General features: G+C 54.2%; 1 protein-coding gene across 1 annotated transcript; it reads right to left on the bottom strand.

Annotated features, from left to right (window-relative positions):
- Nucleotides 1–1,974: 1,974 nt before the first annotated feature.
- dnaaf9 (dynein axonemal assembly factor 9) lies at nt 1,975–17,654 on the bottom strand. The gene is made up of 37 exons (XM_030116260.1): nt 17,504–17,654; nt 16,012–16,091; nt 15,812–15,937; nt 15,599–15,723; nt 15,363–15,459; nt 15,153–15,259; nt 15,002–15,079; nt 14,229–14,330; nt 14,096–14,151; nt 13,892–14,027; nt 13,707–13,788; nt 13,556–13,592; nt 13,404–13,488; nt 13,248–13,324; nt 13,128–13,172; nt 12,989–13,034; nt 12,812–12,920; nt 12,656–12,726; nt 12,527–12,574; nt 12,301–12,391; nt 12,116–12,219; nt 11,832–11,975; nt 11,543–11,628; nt 11,355–11,456; nt 10,883–11,000; nt 10,712–10,800; nt 10,507–10,632; nt 10,314–10,439; nt 9,166–9,203; nt 7,951–8,086; nt 7,620–7,706; nt 6,918–7,024; nt 6,520–6,594; nt 5,949–6,115; nt 5,803–5,868; nt 5,626–5,719; nt 1,975–5,222 (listed from the first exon to the last, which is right to left on the bottom strand). Exons 1-37 carry the CDS (start codon nt 17,557–17,559, stop codon nt 5,116–5,118), a joined length of 3,426 nt encoding a protein of 1,141 aa, XP_029972120.1. The 5' UTR covers nt 17,560–17,654; the 3' UTR covers nt 1,975–5,115.
- Nucleotides 17,655–21,376: the final 3,722 nt, after the last annotated feature.

Genomic DNA, 21,376 nt, shown 5'->3' with positions numbered 1-21,376 from the left:
TTTCAGAGAATTTCTAATAATAATACATTTTATTTATAATGCACTTTTCATTTCAAAAAGAGATCTCAAAGTGCCAATTTCTCTTAAATCAAGCCTTTCTATCTTGATGAAATATAATATTTAAGTGAATTTATCTTGAATCAAGAAAAATGAGACGTTTTCACAAAAAAAAAAAAAAAAAAGTTTTAAAAACTTGCTCAGATTTGGAGTGTTTGCAGTGTAAATATCATCCAGAAAATCTACCCAACTCCAGGTTTGAAGTGGGCAAAGTGAACTAATTTCTAGGTTTAATAGAGTCAAAAATCTTATTTTCCTCAAAGTGGCACAACTCTGAATATCTATGCTGAATTACTGTGGTGTCGAGGTACAAACTATCCAAAAAGTCTTCTGCAAGTCACGCTACATGATGATATTGTTGCAATAACGCTGCATTGCTTCTGCATTGCAGTTTAATCTGGGGACAGAGTTACCGATACTGTTCTCTCCATCCCGCCGAAACACTGAACTCATCACTTTATTAGCCCTCGAGTTGTAACAGATTACATCAATAAAACCCCAGGATCCCGTCGAGTAAAAGTGAAAAAGTGGCGCACACAGCTCCATTGTTGTCGTGGCCGGGGCCCACGCAGCAGGCTTTGGCAGACGCCAGTGAGAGTGAGGAGTGTTTACATGCGGCTGTCAAAATAGCCCACAAATAGCCTCGGCTCCGAGCCCCGGTAAAAATACAACAATAGTGGGGCGGGAGGGCGGGTGGGGGGGGGGGGGGGTGGGGGGGGGGGGGGGGGGGGGGGGGGCTAATGCTGGGAGAGATATGGTGAGAGTGTGCTTGAAGCTTGAAGCGTGCTGAGAGTACCGGGGCGGGTCGTCTTGCCTTGAGTCGCTGGGGAGAAACTGGCGGCGCGATGGTGGCAGGAGAGGCGAGGAAACGCTGATGTCAGAGGTTAGCCATGTGGAGGGCTGTATCTGCCTGGCAACAATACAAGGACACACACACACACACACACACACACACACACACACACACACACACACACACACACACACACAGAGTTTTCCTTTCTTTTCAGAGACACAGCGCTGGGAAACGGAGCGACGCGTCGGCCACATTCTCTCAGCTGCTGTTCAGTGTGACTGTTTGTGTTCTCGCAGACACACACAAACATCGTGAAAGTGATCGGTCCGCCTCAGCGGGGGAGCATTTAAAAGGCTGAATGAATTCACACTCATTCATCAACACACACTTCCACTGCAATCAGAGCGGGGTCACCGTGAAGACACACACTCAGTACCGACACACGGTGAAGACACACACCGAGCACCGACACACGGTGAAGACACACACCGAGCACCGACACACCGTGAAGACACACACCGAGCACAGAGGAGCATCGATGAGAGCGTACCTTGATGAAAGCCATCGGCAGGCTGGTCGTCTCTCAGCTTCCTGCTGCTTCTCGTCACTGGATCTTAGATCTGCTTCATTCACGGAGGGTTCTAATAAAGATTGTAGAGCATCCTCCTCCTCTGACATCCAGATTGTGGAGCATCTTCCTGGAGCTGATGTGACTTGATCTGAAGTTCAGAAGGAGTCGGCCTCAGTGCTAACAGCTCGGCTCATGTGTCAGTTTCAATACATCTGAGTAACTAGTAACTAATCGGGACCAAATCACCCAAAACTGCCCAGAACCGAGCGGAACAGCCGGTCTATGAACAGACCATGAAGCACACATTTCTTCATTTGCCATTTAAAACAAGATGAGACGCTGGATGGCCATATAAATATTTAATACATTATGTTGGTGCAATAAATACAACAGTTAGATCAGAAAAGCATCAGTCACAGGAGGAAAACAGAAGTTAAAGTAGTTTTGTGCAAATGCATCTGAGTTTTGCTCACTTTGTGCGAAGACCCTCAGAACGTGGAAGTCAGTTTGGCACCTTTGAAGTTACCGTTTCACTTCTCCTTTTCTGTTGTTGCTTCTCGTCACAACAGAGACCATAAGAAGTTATTTTTATCCCGTCATGCGGACGGCCTGTGGATGGGGGAGAAGAAACGAGCCCTTTGCTTCTTTCCACAGATCTAATTCTGCCTTCATGACATCAAACACCTGCCAACTTTAATCAAGGCTTTTCGCTGCTTTTTCTGGCTTTTTGTTCACAGTCAGTGGCGACGGACGGATATTAGCCACAATTTCACCTCCTTCCCCTTCTGCAAGACACAAATCTGATGAGGCGAATATGTAATCTCACCCTGGAAAGGAGCGAGCGCACCTGAGCAAATTCTGCTGGTCGTCTGTGGGCGGCGAGCTCCTGATTCCCTTTTCACCCCGATCGGACAGAACAACCCAAACAATTAGCGTCGCCAATCCCCTGAGGCCCGAGGAATTCTAATCCATTTCCATGCTGCCTTTTCCCCCCAACATGCACAAAAATACCATAAAAAAATTAAAAAGACCCACTTTTCCAGGCCGTCGCAGTGCAGCAGATCAACAGAAAACCAATTAACACCAAACTTTGTTTTGGTCCTATAACCTCAGCTAACGGCGGCCGAGTGCCGGGCGTGCCAGGGCGCAGGGCGGCGGCGGACCAGTGGGGGGCGCCTGCGGGGTCCCGAGAGCAACGAGGAGGGATCGCCCAGCTTTAGTCACTAACTCAATCTTCCCCTTGGAATCGGACCGAGCTCTGATCCCTGACGTCCTGCCTCAGCGTCCGGGCCAAGAGCAGGACAGGACGCCTCGAGGAGACGCCTCGGAGAGACGCCTCGAGGAGATGCCACGGAGAGACGCCTCGGAGAGACGCCTCGAGGAGACGCCTCAGAGAGACGCCTCGGAGAAACTTGTGCTTAATTCTTGTCAGAAATGAGCCTAAACGGGCATCAGAGCGGCAGCGGTCGGTCTTTCGTTCCCCTTTTTGGTCCCTGGGTATGATACCTGAAAGATGGCGAGCCCACCAGCGGCCCGCCCCCGTGTGGCCCCGCCCCCGCCACCCTCTGGCGGATAAAGACACACTCCGCGGATTCCTTTCACCAACACTGTAGAAGGACAGCGCCTCCTCCCCGAGCCGAGGAGGGGAGGAGCCAAGGCACTGCTGGATCGGAGGAACCCGACGTCATCGAGCTGCTGCTTTGTTTTTTGCATCCGTTTGTTCTTCTTAAGTTTCCTCGACGGGAAACGTTCCGTTTTGCATGTAGAATCTTCAATTCACAGTCTTATAAAAATAGGATGTGGCGCTTTGAGGCCTTTCAGATTCTCAGCAGAGATGTGGGATGAAGGTCTGGTTGGTCTCACGGTGCCGGACCAGTCTTGGTGAAAGGCGATTCGGTCAGAATCCCCGCGGCGTCATTTTCACAGGACATGCAGAGCAGTGGACGGCACGCAGGTTACGAGGCTCCTGCTCTTTAAGGACGACTCCTGGTCTGGTCGGGACGCGTCTCCGCTGCTGGACGTGGACGAGGCGCGGCTCGCCGCCGGTCAGGAAACTCTCTGCAGTGTTGCGTAACGTGACGACCGCGGCAACTGCTGCTCCAGACAGGCGGCTTAGAGAGCGCATCTCTGAAACGCTGCGCCGGGATCCAGCTTAAACAAGAGTTCTCATTTTATTACCGGAGGATTTCAGTTACATATTACCCTCCGCCATTTGTTAAAAAGGGCGCAGTAATCTGTTTGTGTTCTGTTATATCAGTGGTTTGTGAGCAGAGGTAATACTTTTCTGCGGGGCCATTTAATTTCACCCCGGAGTGCTGACTCGTTATGTGAGCTTCGAGCGCTTTAAGCTCGCGGATCACAAAACACCGAGTTCACCGTCGTCCTTAAAGAGCCACCCGAGGATAACGTGAGAGGAATATATAAAAACACACACACAAACAATTGCACTTGGTTTATAGAGTAAGAGAGACGGAGTGGGACGAGTAACTGGGAGCTGGCTGCTGATCTGGGCGGTCTGATGGCTTGTTGGGGTCCGGGGGGGACGGGGGACGGACAGGGACGGACAGGGACGGTCCCACTGGGCGCAGACCGGGAGGTCGTCCGGGGTTTGTTTGCGCAGCGAGAGAGGAAAGAATAATTGCTTCTCTGGGTTTGAGCGGCTGCTGGCGGCGCTGCCAGCATGCCGGGCTGAGCGGCGAAGCCCAAATAGACGCCGCTAAAAATACCCTTCAGACCAGAGCCCGGCATCAGGCGCGGCTCGTTTCAGTGGCGAGCACTAATTAGTTTATGAGGACCTGAATAAGCCCCGCCCCCCTCCCCCTCGGCGCGGTGTTTCAGGAAGCCTCCAGCTTCAGGCTGCGAGGTTCACCGCTCCCCCCCAACACGCCAACACGCCGCCGCGAGGGTCTGAGACCCAAACGACACTCAACAGCAGCGATCGGGAGTGTGGGACTGCAGCGAGCGCCGGCCGAGCCTCGCTCCTGGGCGTTTACACCCGAAACAGCACGCCGGCAGACTGAAAACACGGGACGAAGCGCCGCGGTCGGCTGCGTCTCATCAGCTGGCAGCTTTACAACGAAGACGACCCGGTGCGTCTTCTTCCTGCTTCATGAGGCCGCCACTGGAGCAGCTGGCGGCGGAAGTGAAGCCCGTCGGGTCGCACCTCCGTTAGGCCCACTTAAAATAAAGCGGCGGGACGGCGTGTGCGGCCACGTGACGAGCGGCGGCGCTCGCCGGCGGCCCGCCCGGTGTTTACAGCCGGCGGAGCGGCGGACAGGTGGGGCTGGGATCGGGTGACGGCGGGGGCGGAGCCGTGCCGGAGAAAGCCCCGCCGGGGAGCCCGGCGGAAGCACACGGCTCGCCACGCCGCCCCACAAATAGAGGCGTCCGTTCGCCAGCGGCGATCAACAGAAACAGGAGCGGGCCTGGAAATTCCCCCGGACTGTGAGGCTCCGGCGCTCCGAGCTGAAAGATGGAGGCGTTAACGGCGTTAGCGGCGTTAACGGCGTTCGCCTCAGACTCGTTTGATGAGGATGAAACCGAAGCGGTCGGAGTGTTAAACCGGACCGTGACAGACGTAACGACACAGTTCAACCCTGGACAGGTGAGTGTGTGACCCCGTGACCCCTGTGCCCTCCCCCTCCCCCACCCCACCCCCCGTGAGCTGCAGAAGACGGCGTCGCCCTTCCTGTCACGGGTCGAAGAGGTCGGGCTGGTCCTGCAGCTCCAGCCCGGCGTTGAAGCGCTCGATCTCCCGGTTGGCGTCGCTGACGTACTCTCTGACGAACGCCTCCATGTCTGCAGGAGAACCGTGAAGGAGAACAGCAGCCCGACCGACCGCAGCTGGAGAGAACCCGGAGAGCCACAGGAGAACCCGGAGAGCCACAGGAGAACCCGGAGAGCCACAGGAGAACCCGGAGAGCCACAGGAGAACCCGGAGAGCCACAGGAGAACCCGGAGAGCCACAGGAGAACCCGGAGAGCCACAGGAGAACCCGGAGAGCCACAGGAGAACCCGGAGAGCCACAGGAGAACCCGGAGAGCCACAGGAGAACCCGGAGAGCCACAGGAGAACCCGGAGAACCACAGGAGAACCCGGAGAGCCACAGGAGAACCCGGAGAACCACAGGAGAACCCGGAGAGCCACAGGAGAACCCGGAGAACCTGGGGTCCGGGTCCGGTTCCAGGGCTCTGAAGGATACTGGGGTGGAAGCTCCTCTTCTCTCCGAACACGTCCACGTACTGCTGGCCGTTGTAGAAGAACCCGGGCGGCAGCGGCTCCAGGTGTCTGCTCTCCTGCACAGAGAGGTCAGAGGTCACTGATCGCAGGCCTCAGGAAGCCGTCGCTCAGCAGATCGCCCTGCTGAGGTTGAACTCACATGTACGGCCTGGACTTCCTGCGGCGACAGGGTCTGTTCCGTCTTCCTGCTTTTCTTGGGCGGCGGCTGCAGACAGAGGAACGCAGACGGAGCGTCAGCGGTTCGCTCGGTTCGGGTCCCGCTGGAGTCCCGGAGGGGCGGCGGACCTGCGTGGCGCACAGCCTCAGCCAGTCCTTCAGTCCGTCTTCGGTCAGGCCGACGCCGTCGAAGGTCAGGGAGCAGGAGGCGCGGGCGTGGGCGGGGCACCGGTCCGGGACCGCGGTCAGAGCGCCGCTCACCGCGTTGTAGCTCACCTCCACCAGCCGGTCCGAGTCTGCAGGGGTCCCAGGAGGAGGAGTGGGATGAAGGTGTCACCTGGAGTTCACACCTACCCCGACACCTGCCGGCGCCGCGCCGTGTGGCGCCGCGCCGCCGCCGAGGTGTGAATGTTTTCACGGCTCAGTGTGGATCAGTCCAGGAATCAATCAACGCAAAGACACAGAGAGGCACGAGAGCCACAAGGAAAAGCTGAAGAACGTAAAAGGAAGTGATGATAAAAGAGACGATAAAGACAAAACGAGAGCCGCCAACAGCAAACCGGAAGAGAAAGTGACGAAGTTCTGAGCTGGAACCCCCCCCCCCCCCCATCAACAACAACACCAAGCATCTTCCAGGGAAACAGGTCGGATCTGCTCAGCGATGCTTTTCTCAAGCGGACGAGGAGAAGGTGAAGAGTACCTGAGAACCGGACTTTCCCCCAGACGTTGTACAGGTTTCCGCGGAAGGGGCTCGGACGCAGCGACGCCTGGAGCGCTGCAACGAAGACCAGAGACCAGGCTGTGAGGAGCAAGGCGCCGGCGGACCAATCACAGGGTGTGACAATCATCACGCAAATGAACAAAATTCCCCAAGAGCAGGACCGGCGGCAAGACGCAGCACCAGCGTCTCTGGGGAGAAGCGATTATTTGACGGGAAAGCTGATAATTACTGAGAGAGCTCAGCTGTCTCCGTGTTTGGACGGAAGGCAGGTTATGTAACCATCCCCAAATCCTGCCAGCTCATATCTGCAGCTCCTGTCACATGGGGGGGGGGGGGGGGGGGGGGGGGGGGGGGGGGGGGGCTCCTCTACATCTCACCTTTACAGCGGGCGACGAACAGATTCCTCTCCAGGGGCCGGCTGAAAGCCAGGCGGCGTTGGGCGAGCAGCGGCGGCCCGCCGCCGGAGGAGAAGCGCCCTCGGCACCTGGAACGCAGGACGGCAGCGTCAGGCAGACGGCGAGACGGAGGCTGCGTCCCGGGAAGACAAACGCTCGAGCTCCGTTTCGTCTCTGGCAGTAGGGTTGTTTACTCTCCCAGCTGCTCGGAGGAAACAGGCCAGAGTGTGTGTGTGTGTGTGTGTGTGTGTGTGTGTGTGTGTGTGTGTGTGTGTGTGTGTGTGTGTGTGTGTGTGTGTGTGTGTGATCTGCTGAAGCTGTGGGAGTGTCGATGGACACACTCCCATCAGAAGGCCGGCGCGGGTTCGAGCGGCGGTGAAACGCTGGGATGGAACCGGCAGAGTCCGGAGGAAGGGTTCACGTTCGGCTGACCACGGAGGCATGAGGGCGGCGTGGCGCCGGGCCAGACTGAAACACACCCCCTCCGTCGTCACGGCAACCGCGAGGCTGGGAGCTTGTTACTGTGCTGCCAGGAGGTGAGGGAACGCGAGACGCCCCGAGGGGCTTTACAGCAATCTGCAGCCGATACCCCCCCAACCCCACCCCACCCCAGCATCGGAGAGGTGATTAAACGGCGGGGTGGAAATGGAGCCGCCGCCGCAGGCGGAGTCCTGCAGGTCTCACCATCCGGGGTAGAGGACGTAGCGAGCCCTGAGCATCTGCGGCTCGCTGAAGCTGCTCTCAGACAGGATCAGAGACACGTCTTCACTCCTGCGGCGAGGACAGAGAGGGACGAGTGAGCGCCTGGAGGGGGACGGGCTTCGTCCACACAGGAAGTTCATTCATTCACAAAAACTATTCAATCAAACCGATCCGGCCGGAGCGGAGCCCCGTGAGCTCCGGCGCTCAGCGACGATCTCGTCCCGGCGGACTGACGCGCCGCCGCCGGTTCGAGCAGAGACGGAAGCAGGTAAGCGACTGTCTGCGGCACGGATCGCGACTCTGCGGCGCCCACCTGGTGACGGCTCCCTTCTCCGCCAGGACGAACGCGGCCGTGGGGTTGGCGGAGCGTACCAGCTGCTGGACGTGCTGCATGAGGGGGTGCTTCTCGTCCGCCGTCAGCCCGGTGAACACCACCGCACTCACCACACCTGACACCGAGCAGACACACACACAGAGCGAGGATTTCAGGAGCGAAGCGATCGCTTTTCTGCACAACGTGAAGCCGCCGGCGCCGATCTCCAGCTCCTGCAGCGCCCGTCCCCCGGCTGGGAGTGGAACCGACAGTCTCTCTCTGCTGACTGTAACGATATGAACTGGAAGCGGCTGTGAGACAGATTACACAGCGGTGGTGCCGCCTGTTCGCACGCTCACTGAACAACACACAACATACATGAAGACGGAACAAAGCTGTTTTTTCAGCTGGACGTACTGAGTGATTGGGTTGAAATCATCCTTCATGCTGTCATTTACAGGAACCTTTAAAGAGAAATAATAAACTGGCAGCAGGTTCCACCGGCATTTTTAAGCAGTAACGAAATATTTAGCCTGATGATTCACAGCTCACAAAAAGAATCAATTCCTGGTTATTTAGAGTCACAGTACGAAACACTGACGCTGTACAGAACTCCACAGAGCGAAGGAGTGCTGCAGTACCAGCTGGCACCATGAGGCGGAGCACTGAGGCAATGAAACGATACATTCTGGACCACCCACTGGACTCACTGCAGCTACTCACTCGCTCACTCGCTCACTCACCAACTAGCTTGAGTAGAAAATAATGACAAACTGCAAAAGCAAAGACCCGACGGCTGTGACGGCAAAGCGAAACACCAGCGGCCTGAACCTGAAACACGGTCAGACGTGAGTTACAAACCGCTGCAGTTCTGATCGAGGATTTCATTTAAACTCATTTGATCATTTCCATTTTATAATAAAGACGAGTGATGAGTCTACTTTTTACAATAAAACTAGAACTGACGACATGCGGCGGTTCTTCAGCAACACTGTGCTGTTGAAAGCGCCACATGGCGTCCTGGAAACGGGGAGGCGGCGCCCGAGCCGGGAGCAGGGTGGGGGGGTCACAGTCCAGTCTGAGCCTGAGCCTGGAAAGGTTCTCCAGGTGCTCTGGGTTCCTCCCACAGTTCACATGGAGATGTGACTCCTGAGTTTGAGGCTCCGCCTCCTCTGGATCGACAGAGGAGTGCGTCTCGGATGTGGCAGGAGTTACCTTGGCTGCACTGCTCCAGCAGCTTCGGGAAGGTAAACCTGAAGTGACAGAAGAGAGAAAACAAACACACCTGAGAACAGAGGCCAAACACACACACGCACGCACTAAAATCCGTTTTGATTTATTTAAAGGTGCCTGTTCTAGAATCACGCTCGGTAAAAACAGCCTGTCTTCCTGCGTGATGTTAGCGTGCCGTCACACAGCAGATCATGACGGACTGATGGGCTTCGCTGGAGGGGGGGTGCCGCTCACACATGTGGGTCCGGGGGATTAAAGGGCTCTGCTGGAGGGGGTGACGGGCGGGTCAGGCCTGAGCCGGACTAACTGCTCCCAATTAGCACCATAGCAGAGGGCCGTGGGTCTCCACCCGATCGGGGGGGAGGGGGGGCGATGAAGACGCCTCGAATGGAAAAGTAAGCCTCTTATTACACGTTTTCCACGGCGGGACCATGTAAGGCCCGTCTGGGTCTGCCCGGCCGCTCGCCGTCGCGTTCACAGCTCAGGATCCAGACTGATGACTGAAGCTCGGCTGCAGCCTGAAGACCTGGCGGCTGTTTAATGCAACACGCATGAACGTCCTGTGAAGACTCAAATCATCCGCACGCCGGTACGAGTGAGCGGGACAGCAGCGGACAGGGCGCAGTGTTATGTCACGTTGTTCGGAGCGGCGCGGTCAATCCGCCGCGGTGAGAAGCCCGGTAAGCTACATCTAAAGCCTGTAACAAAAGGAGAGCGAGATTAAATGTAGGGCTGATCCTCTCTGGAAGAGGGACGCTGCCTTGAGTTTTAATGGCTTAGAGTGTCATGTAACCCTGTCCCCAAAACCTGAGAGAGAGAGAGAGAGAGAGAGAGACAGAGAGAGAGAGAGAGAGAGGAGGGAGAGAGAGAGAGAGAGAGAGAGAGAGAGAGACAGAGAGAGAGAGAGAGAGAGAGAGAGAGAGAAAGAGAGAGAGACAGACCCTCACAGGGGCTGGAAAACGCCCTGGAACGCCCGAAACAGCTGGAAACAGCGGTCGTTTTCAGACGAGGCTACAAAGTGGAACCGGGTCGACGGACGCAGATCGAACTGCTGTGGAACCCGGTCGGTGCACGTCGAGTGCACGTCCCGCCGCGTTACGACGGACTTGTGAGCGGCGTGTGAAGCTCACCGGTGCTCCATGCAGGCGGACAGCGGGTTCACGCAGGCGGTGACGGCGCCGATGGTGAAGCACGCCTGGAGGACCGGGTCCGGGTGGAAGAGCACGGCCTGCACCACGTCCAGGACGTCCGTGTACCTGCGGGCGGGACAGCGTGAGGCCGAGAGCCAGCCCGGAGTCCGGGGCGCCGCGGAGGGGTTCTCACCCGGGCGGCAGCAGCAGCAGCCGCGGTTTCCCTCCGGCGCCCCTCTGGCGCTGCAGGAAGCCGGACAGGTACTGCTGCAGGCGCGAGGCGGAGAAGCCGCCGGGCTCCGGCTCGTACACCACCCACCTGCGGGGAAGGACGACCGCCGCCGCTTGAGCCGCTTTTCACACCGGTTCCAGCATCGGGGCGACACCGGGGGGCTTACCTCCCGCCGTCCTCGCTCGTCTGCAGCAGGAACCGGTGAAGGTTGTCCCGGTGGCTCCCTGGGAGCCCGCTGACGATGCTGACGACCACCTGGACACACAGAGCGCGGCGGTCCTCAGCGTCCGGCCGGCACCGGGACGCAGGACGGCAGGCCGGAGCCGCGAGGCCTCACCTTGTCCCCGCCGGCGGGCGGGTCCCTCTTCAGCTCGGCGGAGGGGAACAGCGCCCCCAGGTGGTCGAACAGAATGGGCTCCTGACCGATGCTGCTCAAGGCGAAGTGCTGAAGGAACCTGGAGGGAAGCGAGGAGACGGACCGACTCATCACCGTCCACAGAACCGCTGCTCCAGAGCAGGCCGGACTGAGTGGGATGCAGAGGTGAGGTGGGGGGGGGGGGAGCGTGGCGGCGTCTGAGAGCTTCGTCACGGTTCTGGGAGAACCGCAGAACACTGTTAATCTGTAATAGTCGGGGGAACCATGCACGCGTGGCTTCTTTGGGCCAGAATCATGAAGCTGCAGGAGGTCAGACCGCCGCGCCGAACGCAGCACTGATGAAGACGGTAAATCAGACGCGCTGAACTGCTGTTCTGGCAGCACGGTTTCACGATCGGACGCGCTCCGGTTTTACCGCCTCCTCGGGACTGACATGTCTTGCTCCGGCAGCTGGGAGTACGAGGTTTTCAGGCTCCCTCTGCGTTTGGCCAGCGGCGGCTCCTGGCTGCTGTGGAGCTTCTGCAGCCTGGTGTGCCTGAAGAAAACAACACTCAGTGAAATCTCCTCCTGCAGAAAGCAGAAAGCACCACAGCTGAAATTAAGACCCTAAATCAGCCTCACATGCTCCTCTGGGTCCAGGTCAGCTGTTTCTGCTCCAGTATTTGCAGATGGAGTCCTGAATCAGGACTTTTCCACACCGACAAAACCTGCCAGGAGAAGAACCGCCAGAGGAATATCTAATAAAAACACTTTAGGCCGATCAAGCTCTGCGATTTGTGCTCATAAATGGACCACAAAGTTGTTTATTGACGAGAACATCTGACTCGGTCGTAGTAAAGACCCGGTCTGCCTCCTTCTCATGTCTACATGTCCTGTTGACTCGTCCTCAGAGGACAGGGGACGGACTGACCTTGGAGTAGAAAGCCCGGAGGCTCCTGGACCTCGGCTGGAGGCCAAAGAGCAGACACTGGTCCGAGCTGTGCAGCGGGAAGGGAAGGTGGGGCAGCAGGCTGGCGTCGTACTCCACGAAGAGGGAGGCCACGGCGCCGGCGTCCTGACCACCGGAGAGAGAGCAGCAGCTCAGGGACACGGTGCAAATCTCAAACCCCACATTTCAATGAGCACTGGCTCAAAGAAAACACAATAATCCCGACGCAGACACACACACACACACACACACACACACACACACACCTGCTCGTAGAAGCGGACGCTGCTGATGTGACGCCTGGACAGAGTGATGCTGCCGTACTGCGAGTGGACGAACAGCAGCCCCTCGGAGAAGAACACCATCTTCCCTGGAATGGACGCTCACTTTAAAGCAAACCGTGTGTGTGTGTGTGTGTGTGTGTGTGTGTGTGTGTGTGTGTGTGCTTGACCTTCCTCCGGCGTGGAGAGCTGGCTGCTGGAGAACATGTACGCGGCGTCAGCAGCGGTCAGAACCGTCCCGAGACAAGTGTCATCTTCTCTCTGCCACACACACACACACACACACACACACACACACACACACACACACACACACACACACACACACACACACACACAGAGCAGGCTGTCAGGTCAGAGAGACACACAGGGTGTGTGTGGCGGCGCCGTGCCGACCTTGGCGAGCTGCTGCGCCTGCTCGGACTGCTTCACGTCGGCCTCCATCTGAAACAGACAGGAAGACGCTCAGACTCGGCGGCTCGGCGGCTCCGAGCGGGACGGAGGACGGCGAGGGCGTCACGGTACCGGCCAGCAGGCGTATCGGGGCACGCTCGCCGTCAGGACGGTGTAGCAGCTGTCCGAGGACACGGCGCCATCTAGAGGGGGGAGGCGGGACGACGTCACTGTCTGGCTGTTCCGGCAGACCTGATCTCCGGGGACCCGGTCCCGCCAGTACGTCACCTCTCTGCAGGATGTTGATGCTGGACTCCAGGAAGGACTCGGAGAAGACCACCGAGCCCAGGGCTCCGCTCCCCCGCAGGTCGGGGACGTCGTGGACGACCAGAGACGCCTGACGGGAGAGGAGAGCGTGAGTATGGGGACGGCGGGCGGCGTCCGGCGCCTCGGCCTCCGACTCACCGTCTTCACGACGTAACGGCTGCTCTCGTCCGTCAGAGGAATCCAGCTGCAAAACACACAGAAGGATCCGAGAGAGAATCAGCTGAGCGGCGGTCTCGTCCAGACCCGCGGCGACACGGCGGACCGGAACGACACCTACGTCCTCTGCTTGTTGACCGCCTGGATGCTGAACTCGCACTTGGACCTGGAGAGAGAGGAGAGGCCGTCAGAGAGGAGCGGCGGCGCCGGAGGAGGAGCCGCCGGAGCGGACCGGCCGGACCTCAGAGCGCCACGGTACTGCTTCAGATCCATCCGCTCCAGGGCCAGCAGGAAGGTGTTCTCCGCCACATCCTTCGCCTGGAAAGAGAAAAAAAACGCCTCGGTGAGGAGCTGCGCGGGCCGCAGTGCATGCTGGGAAACATCCTGTGGCCCTCACCTTGGAGGCGCTGGTGGTGCAGGAGTAGCACTTGATTCCCGACAGGACGCCCTGAACGGCGGCGGAGTAGATCTGAGACAGCAGCCTGGAAGAGAAGCAGCTTTCAGCCCGGAAACAGCGAAAGGCTCCAAGACAAACGGCGGCGGACTCACAGGACTTCACCCCTCCCCCGCTCGGCGCTCCGATTTCCTGAGGGAGAAATGCAGACTGGGTAAATACGGTGGTCATGTGACCGGTGGTGATGGGAGGATAAGCTCCTCCCACACGCCTCGACCGCTCCGGAGAGTCTCCACAGCAACTCACCCAGGTACGGAGTGTGTGTCGTCCCAAAGAAGTAGGTCCGTGAGCAGGCCAGGGGTCCTCTGGGGGTCACACACTGCAGGATCTGAGCAGGGGGTTGAAAAACAGCCGGTCGGCAACAGGAAGTCCAGACGTCGCTGCCGGTTGTACCGGACGCCTCCAGCAGATGGCGCCGCGGCGTTTCTCACCATGTGCGCGGCGGCGGAGCCGGCAGGCCCGGTGCCGCGGACCCGGTGGCTCTCTGACGGGAAGCTGAAGGAGTAGCTCTGCAGGTCGTCCGAGGACGAGTGTTTCCCGAACAACACGAAGGGCGTCCGGCTGGCGCTGGAGCGAGAACGCGTCAGTTTGTTCCGTCTTTAACTCTGAAAGGCGGCGGGCGGCGGCGAACGTACCTCTTGTCTGTGATGTTGGCGGAGAGGAGTCCGTGGCTGTAGTACGAGCGGAACGGCTGCGGGGGAAGAGCAGGGAATGGTGGCCCGGGGTTTGCTGGACAGTGGGCGGAGCTCGAGGAAGCGGCGTTCTTACCTCTCCGGCCTGAGCTTCGGACAGCTCCAGGATGGACAGGTGGCTCTCCAGGTCCATGCTGGAGAAAAAGCCGGTCCACTGCTTTTCAAAGTTCACCAAGTCCTAGAACACGACATCAGACACTCGTACTGGCCGCGTTCACAGAAAAACGGGTTGTTCTTTGTTGTTGTGAACGTCTTCGACTGACACATTTCAACACTTCTCCCGATAAATGAATCAATCAAGTGAGCTGATTACAAGCCATCAGTCCAGGGTTCTGCAGCCTTTATGACCAAAAGAGCCTTTTTAGTGACTTTCAGTAGTTCTGCAGCCATAAAGAACATTTAACCTTTAAAATGAGGCGACCGCAGCACATGAAGCTTCATATACTGTATAGATTTGATGCACAAACAAAAACTAGATCTTCTGAAGTTAGGGTTCAGAATAGTGAACACTTTGTTAAATTTAATCTATTTTTGTACTTGATTTTAACAGTTTTGCTCCTATTTTCAAGTATTTGTTTGTTGACAATTTTGAAGTGTTAGCAGTTTCAACCATTTTACCTGCTTTAAGCAGTTTTGTAGGCTTTTTCCGACCGTATTGACGTTGCTCTTTTAGAAATTCTAGACATTTTTTAAAAGCTTCGTGGAGCCGCTGCAGAGGGACTGAAGAGCCACATGGGGCTCCAGAGCCGCAGGTTGAACACCCCTGCACCAGACTGTGAGAGTGTCTCCGGCTGTACGGAGGTCACCGCCGAGGTCGCGTGCCTCACCAGGTCTCAGAGAGGGTCTCACCTCTGCCAGCAGCCGGTCCAGGGACACGGGGTCCAGCCGGTTGTAAACCTGCCACAGCTTCTCGCTCATGTCCGTGAGCTGCGAAAGCCAAGCCCAGAAAACGCTGCGTGAGGCCGGAGGGGGAAGGACCGCCGGCGTCGGCAACACTCACCTTATATTTCATGGTAAAAAAGCTTCCTCTCCCAATACCCTCCAGAGCGAAGGCTTGAATGAGGGGCCACTTTTCCACCATGAACATATCGAACCTCTGAAAGTGTCCTAAAAGGGAGAACGGGTCGTTACGGTTCGCAGCAGGAGGCATGAATCAAGAAGCATTTCTAAAGCTCACGGGTCGACTGCAGAGCAGGAACGGAATATTTACCCTGGGCGCTGTTGGGAACTCCGATATGATAGCAATCTTGCACCATCGTCACAAAACTGGAGATTTTGAATTCTTCTGCTGCTTCCTCGTCTTCATACTGCAGGAGTAGGGAAAAAAACCCAGAATGCTTCACATGTGAACCTGTCCTTCCGCAGACTCCTCCACACTGGAACGCAGCGCTGAGGAACTTCGTCCACATCCGCATTCACGCGAGGCGAGGAGGAAGAACGGCTCACCTCCGCTTCCGTCATGCAGTACAGACGCAGGTTCCTCCAGTGCGACACGTAGGGCAGCAGGTAGCTGTAGTTCAGCGGGTTGCAGTACAGGTGGACACACTCCGCCTTGATCAGCAGGATGACGTCTGGCGGGCGGACAGGTCACCGGTCAGAGTCCACACAACGCTCACTTCAGCAGAGACCTGGATCAATGACGCTGCCATTGGATCTCACCGTCCAGCATTTCTTCTGGGAACTCCTCCGGCACGTGTTCCAGATTCACCGGGCGGCGCTCGTACAAACCGTAGAACAGATACCTGGCCAGCTCGGTGCAGCCTTCATTATACCTGCTGTCGATTCCTGAAACGGAGAGGGGACGATCAGCAACACTTCAAGGTCCAACTGGACTCAAAGCGGTTGACCTGAAGACGCACCGAGAGAGCAGAGGACGCCGTCGGGAGTGGACGTTCCACCTCCGCACAGGAGAGCCTGGACCTGCCGCAGGCGGCAGCAACTGAGGGGCAACAGAAATCACACAGTCACTTTAAAAGCGGTGGGGGTCGGTGGACTCGCACCACCCGGTTCAAGCACGCCGTCCTCCTGCAGGGCAGAGACACAAGACGAGCGTTTGGTGAAGCGGACTCATCACCCTGTGATGCACGATTAGCCTGTCCTTCAGCCACAGAGGAGGACAGAGCGCGCACGGCAGGGGCGTCCAGCCTAACGCCAACCTGAGCCCCGGACCGCCAAACCTGAAAGTTAAAACTTTAAAGTTCTCCTTTCCTGTGATGCACTGATTAAAAATGTCTGTTTTCACAAAAACAAACCATTACTACATAATAGGGACTCCAATCTCAGCGTAAAGCCAATCGTAATGAAGGCTTCTGATGTTAAATCCAGTGAAGCATCCTTGAAACTTCTCCTTACACTGTTGCATTGTGGGTGTTTTCCCAAACTCCCCCGACAGCTCGGCTTTGAGGCTCGTTTGACAGCAGCCAGTCATCACTGAGATCTCAGCTCTGAAAAAACCCATGTTTTCTATGACATTTTTACCATTTTCCTGGTGGTTTGGCCAGATTGGAGTGTCTGGCGGACCGATTTTGGCCCACATGCCTTATGTTTGACACCACTGATCTAGACAGAATGAAATTATCGAATTAAAAATGTAGCACTGATGTTAGAACTGTAATTCACCGCAGTCACATTAATACGGGAGGTTTGATGGCAGACTGGATTTCATCTGAGTCTGTTAAAAAATATTACGTCTAACAGTTTCTTACTGGATGGATGAACACATGAAACGCTTTTGGGGAGTTTGCACAATCCACCGATTGCGCGGATCACTCTGTGGTCGCAATCCATTTATTGTACAGGTTTATGCTTGCATTTTGCCAACTTCACATGTGGAATGTTCCCTAACCACACTGAGAATCTGTTATTTGCGCTGCGCAGTCGGTAGATTTGCGCAGACACAGCCGTTCATGAGACCACAGGTAGCATCACCTGTACTATCTGAGGAGGGGGATAATATCTGCCTCGTTATGGGAGACACGTCTACAATCCTGCTAACTTCAACCTGTTTTATCAAAAGCAGAAATGACCAATAGACGGCTTAAATGCGCTAGATACGAGCGGTTCTGCTTGATGTTAGCCGGTGTTTCGAATTAACTGGTTTCCCTGTGAATTTGTGACCGGCGTCCTTTACAGTGCGGAACAGCAGACGTTGTTTGAAAAAAAACTGAAATCCGTAGCTGTCTCGCGAACGCCGTTTAACAGAATTTGCAAAAAAAAAAAAAAAAAAAGTTTGAATCTGATATTCACATCTGCAGCTACAAGCGGCTGCACACCAGTTAACACGGGGACAAGTACACCCGAAACACCAGGTTAGCTACCGCCTCTCCCGGTGAAGCTCGATGTAAACATTACCTGACAGCAGGGTTGATCCCAGAAAGTTTCCCGTTAACCCTCCTTAAACCGGCCATTGCGACTGTTGTCACGGTTCACATGGAACTCGATGGTTTGACGTTATTTGTCTGTTCGGATCGACCCGTTACATTTACTCCTTCACCTCGGAGAGTGTCCACACAGCAGCCCACAGCAACGGAGCGAACCATTGAAAAACAGGGGACATCCGAGGACTGCCATGTCATTACAGAGACGAAGGGACACTGTGGAAAACAGACGATGCGTTTAGGTATATGTTGGTTGTGTCTTATGCAGGACTGTTTGACAGTGAATGAAATGAGGAGAACGCAGACGATAATGTGATCAATTTTAAAGAACGAGTCCCCCCCCCCACCGTGTCACCGTGTAGTTCTGCCTTGTTTGGGACGCGAGCCGCTGATGGTGATGGTGCAATCGGTCAGTAATCTGCAGTGATGGGGATTCCCTCACTGACAAAGATCTCCACACACGACTGACAGCAACTGACATCCCAGAAATATACGACCGACTGGAGTTGGTAGTTTGAATCCATCAACTCAGAAAACAAAAAATTTGGTGCAAGCTGGGCTTTGTACTGGAGCAGCACCTCTGGATCCAATTTCTCTTTGTAATATTTTGTATTTTGCTTAGTTTTTTTTTGTTTGTTTTTTTTTTTAAATGGGTTTTGAACTAAGGGAAGGACCATAACCTCCTCCAATGCACACAGTGTGCGGCCCTGTGCACACTGAAGGTTTGGAGAACATTGTATAAAATAGGAGCACAGGAGGATTCTCTCTCTCTTCACTCCTATTTATTTAAACCCAGATTTCCCCCTGGCCTCACAGACAGTGCATTCTTGTTGTGGTCCCAGAGACACAATATCTGCTGACACTGTTCGGCAGATATTATCTGCTGACCGACGACCTCGGTCATCATGGTACTGTGAATTCTCAGTTGAACCAGTACCACCAGCGGCACCAGTACAATTGGCAGAATTTTCATCCACAACAGTTCAGCTCAGTTCAGCTTTATAAAGCGCCAATAGCAACATAGTCATTTCTAGACACTTTCACAGAGGTTTTCTGCTATTCCAGTTGAAAAAGACAGTAGAGACAAATAGATTTTCTGAATCAACTCAGCGCTGCTCCACTTCGATGCAGGTGGATCAATACAGGAGACCTCAGATGACGAACCTCAGGGATCCTGGGGGAGGGAGGGAGAGAGGGAGAGACAGAGCTCCCAACCTACCAGGGCCGGCCCGGGCTTCAGAGGCGCCCTAGGCGAGCCCGAGATGAGCGCCCTTTGGGAGCGTGTTTTTCGAGCGGTCCCGACATTTGTTGAGCGGGGGGGGGGGGGGGCGGGCGGGGGCGCTGAGGAGCGGTGCCGAACAATACCGATCAGTGCCGAGCAGCGCCGAGGACGAGGAGCGCGGTGCGTCGGACCGCTGCACAGCGGGGCACACGGAACACAGAGCGTCGTGGCGCCCCTTGTACGACCGCGGCGCCCCCCTCGGGACGTGGCGCCCTAGGCGGCCGCCTAGTTCGCCTATGCCCAGAGCCGGCCCTGAGTATGAGGCACCGTGCGGCGTGACTGAATTTAGGTTGCCATGAAAACATAGCTAAATTAATTATTATTTATAAAATAAAATTAAGCGATGTAGTTTTCAATTAATGGAAGTTTTTGCTACATTCGCGAGGGGGCGCTGCAGCACCCTCCGCACCCCTACTTCCCGCGGCCATGTCCATGAGTGAAAATTGGAAAAAAAAAAAAGTGTTTGAAAATTGTCACTTCATTTTGGGGGTAAGGGGGTAAGACCATCCATGAGTAAAAATTGAAAAAAAAATAAAAGGATAATTTCCACTTTATTCTGGATTGAAGGCAATAGTAAAGAAAATTTTTGAAAATTTTCACCTTATTTTAGAGGTGAGGCTAATAGTAAAAAATCCATAAGTGAAAGTTGAGAAAAAAAAATTGCTTTATTTTTGAGATAAGGCTATAGTAAGAACTATACTAGAGTGAAATTTGAAAAAAAAAAACATTTTTGTTTGATAATTTTCCATTAATTTTGGAGGTAGGCTATCGTAAGACCATCAATGAGTGAGAACTGAAAAATTAATTTTTGATAACTGTAACTTCATTTTGGAGGTGAGGCTATAGTAAGACCATCCATGAGTGAAAATTGAAAAAAAAAAAAAACTTTTTTTTTTGTGCGAAAAATTTTCATTTTATTCTGGAGGGAAGGCTGAGTGAAAATTGAAAAAAATATATAAATTTTCACTTTACTTTGGAGGTAAGGCTATAGTAAGACCATCCATGAGTGAAAGTTTAGAAAAAAATGATAATTTTCGCTTTATTTTGGAGGTAAGGCTTTAGTGACAACATCCATGAGCATAGCCGAGGGAACTTATTTTCACCAGGGGGTGCTGAGAAAAAAAAAGGGGGGGCGTGCGCACACACACACACACACACACACACACACACACACACACTGGGTCCCGGGTTTAATTTTATTAATCAACTTATTCTTCTGCCGCAAACGGCAGAAGTCAATACAAATCAGTGATAAAACATGATAAAAAGTAATTATAAATGTATCTCCAAACTGCTCATCTGCTTTATACCGCAGATCTCAATGGACTTTCGTTTTGGATCAACCCTGAAAACATTAAAATAAAATAATAATAATGCCATCAGGTGACCAACAAATTATATTTGGCTTAATTCCATAAATATTCGAGTGTTGTTCATTAACTTTTGTATTAAAGAAATCAAGCTGATCATGTGAAATATGGTATGGTAAAATATTACGCTAAAACATTAAAATGGCCACATTTTTCATACTTCTGGCAATCACAGCTTCCAGTATTTTATCATAGAAATATTTTTTTCTAATAGAAATTTTGAGGTTAACCTTGTTTTTAAACTATACTTTTTTTTAACAGTAAAATCTTGAATTAAGTACATTTTTAACCCGTAAAATCAACACCAACACTATCATTACATGTTTTTAGGCCGGGCCACCAGGTGCTCGCGTGGCCAGGCCTGTCTCCAGGTTGGCGCCCCGGCTGTTCCACCAGGCGACGTCACAGTGTTCGATTAAACTTCTCTCAATGGAGCTGTTGGATCGCTTGGGAATCTGTTGAATCAGAAACACAGACAGTGTAAAATGGGTTTAAATGTTTATTTTTTTTTCTGCTGCTCTCTTTTTTGTCTTTCTTCCTATAATTTTTCTTTGTCTTTCTTTTTCTCTCTTTTTTTCTGCTTCACCACATGCAGAATATGAAGAGTGCTGAGAGATTAAAGATCTGCGTGATCGTGCAACCTATGGACCCCCCCCCCACCTGTGCTCCATCTTTATACCCTCGGAGCCAGGGTATTACAACCCCCACCCCCTCCCACCCATCTAGCCCCCTCATGTAAATGTTTATTTTTTTCTGCTGCTCTCTTTTTTTTGTCTTTCTTCCTATAATTTTTTCTTTGTCTTTCTTTTTCTCTCTTTTTTTATCTTGTCTTTCTGGTTCTCCAGCCAGGGTATCGCAACCCCCAGCGCCCCCAAACTTCCTGCTTTGGACGATAGAAGTGACGGGTCCCACAGCAGCTTCTTATTGATCGAGGTCACACGTCTTCCTTCTACGAAACAATCTGTGCCAGAAACCCTTGTGCCTGCTGTCATGGTCCCTCTGGTCGTCCTGCGTTTTCACCAGCGCCTCCGATACTTTTCGTTTTTTCTTCTCTTTGAGCTCCACAGTCTCCGAAGCTGCGATGGTGCTCTCACCTGTTTTCAAATCATCAATTCCAGCAGTATTTTTCACATGGACTAATACAGTCCTATTGCCACAGAGATCCTTTGTCTCTTCGGAGGCAACATTCTTTTTC

Source organism: Salarias fasciatus, chromosome 19, assembly GCF_902148845.1.
Source record: "Salarias fasciatus chromosome 19, fSalaFa1.1, whole genome shotgun sequence".
Taxonomy (NCBI): Eukaryota; Metazoa; Chordata; class Actinopteri; order Blenniiformes; family Blenniidae; genus Salarias; species Salarias fasciatus.
The sequence above is the reverse complement of the archived record's forward strand: the minus strand, read 5'-3'. Positions and strand labels throughout refer to the sequence as shown.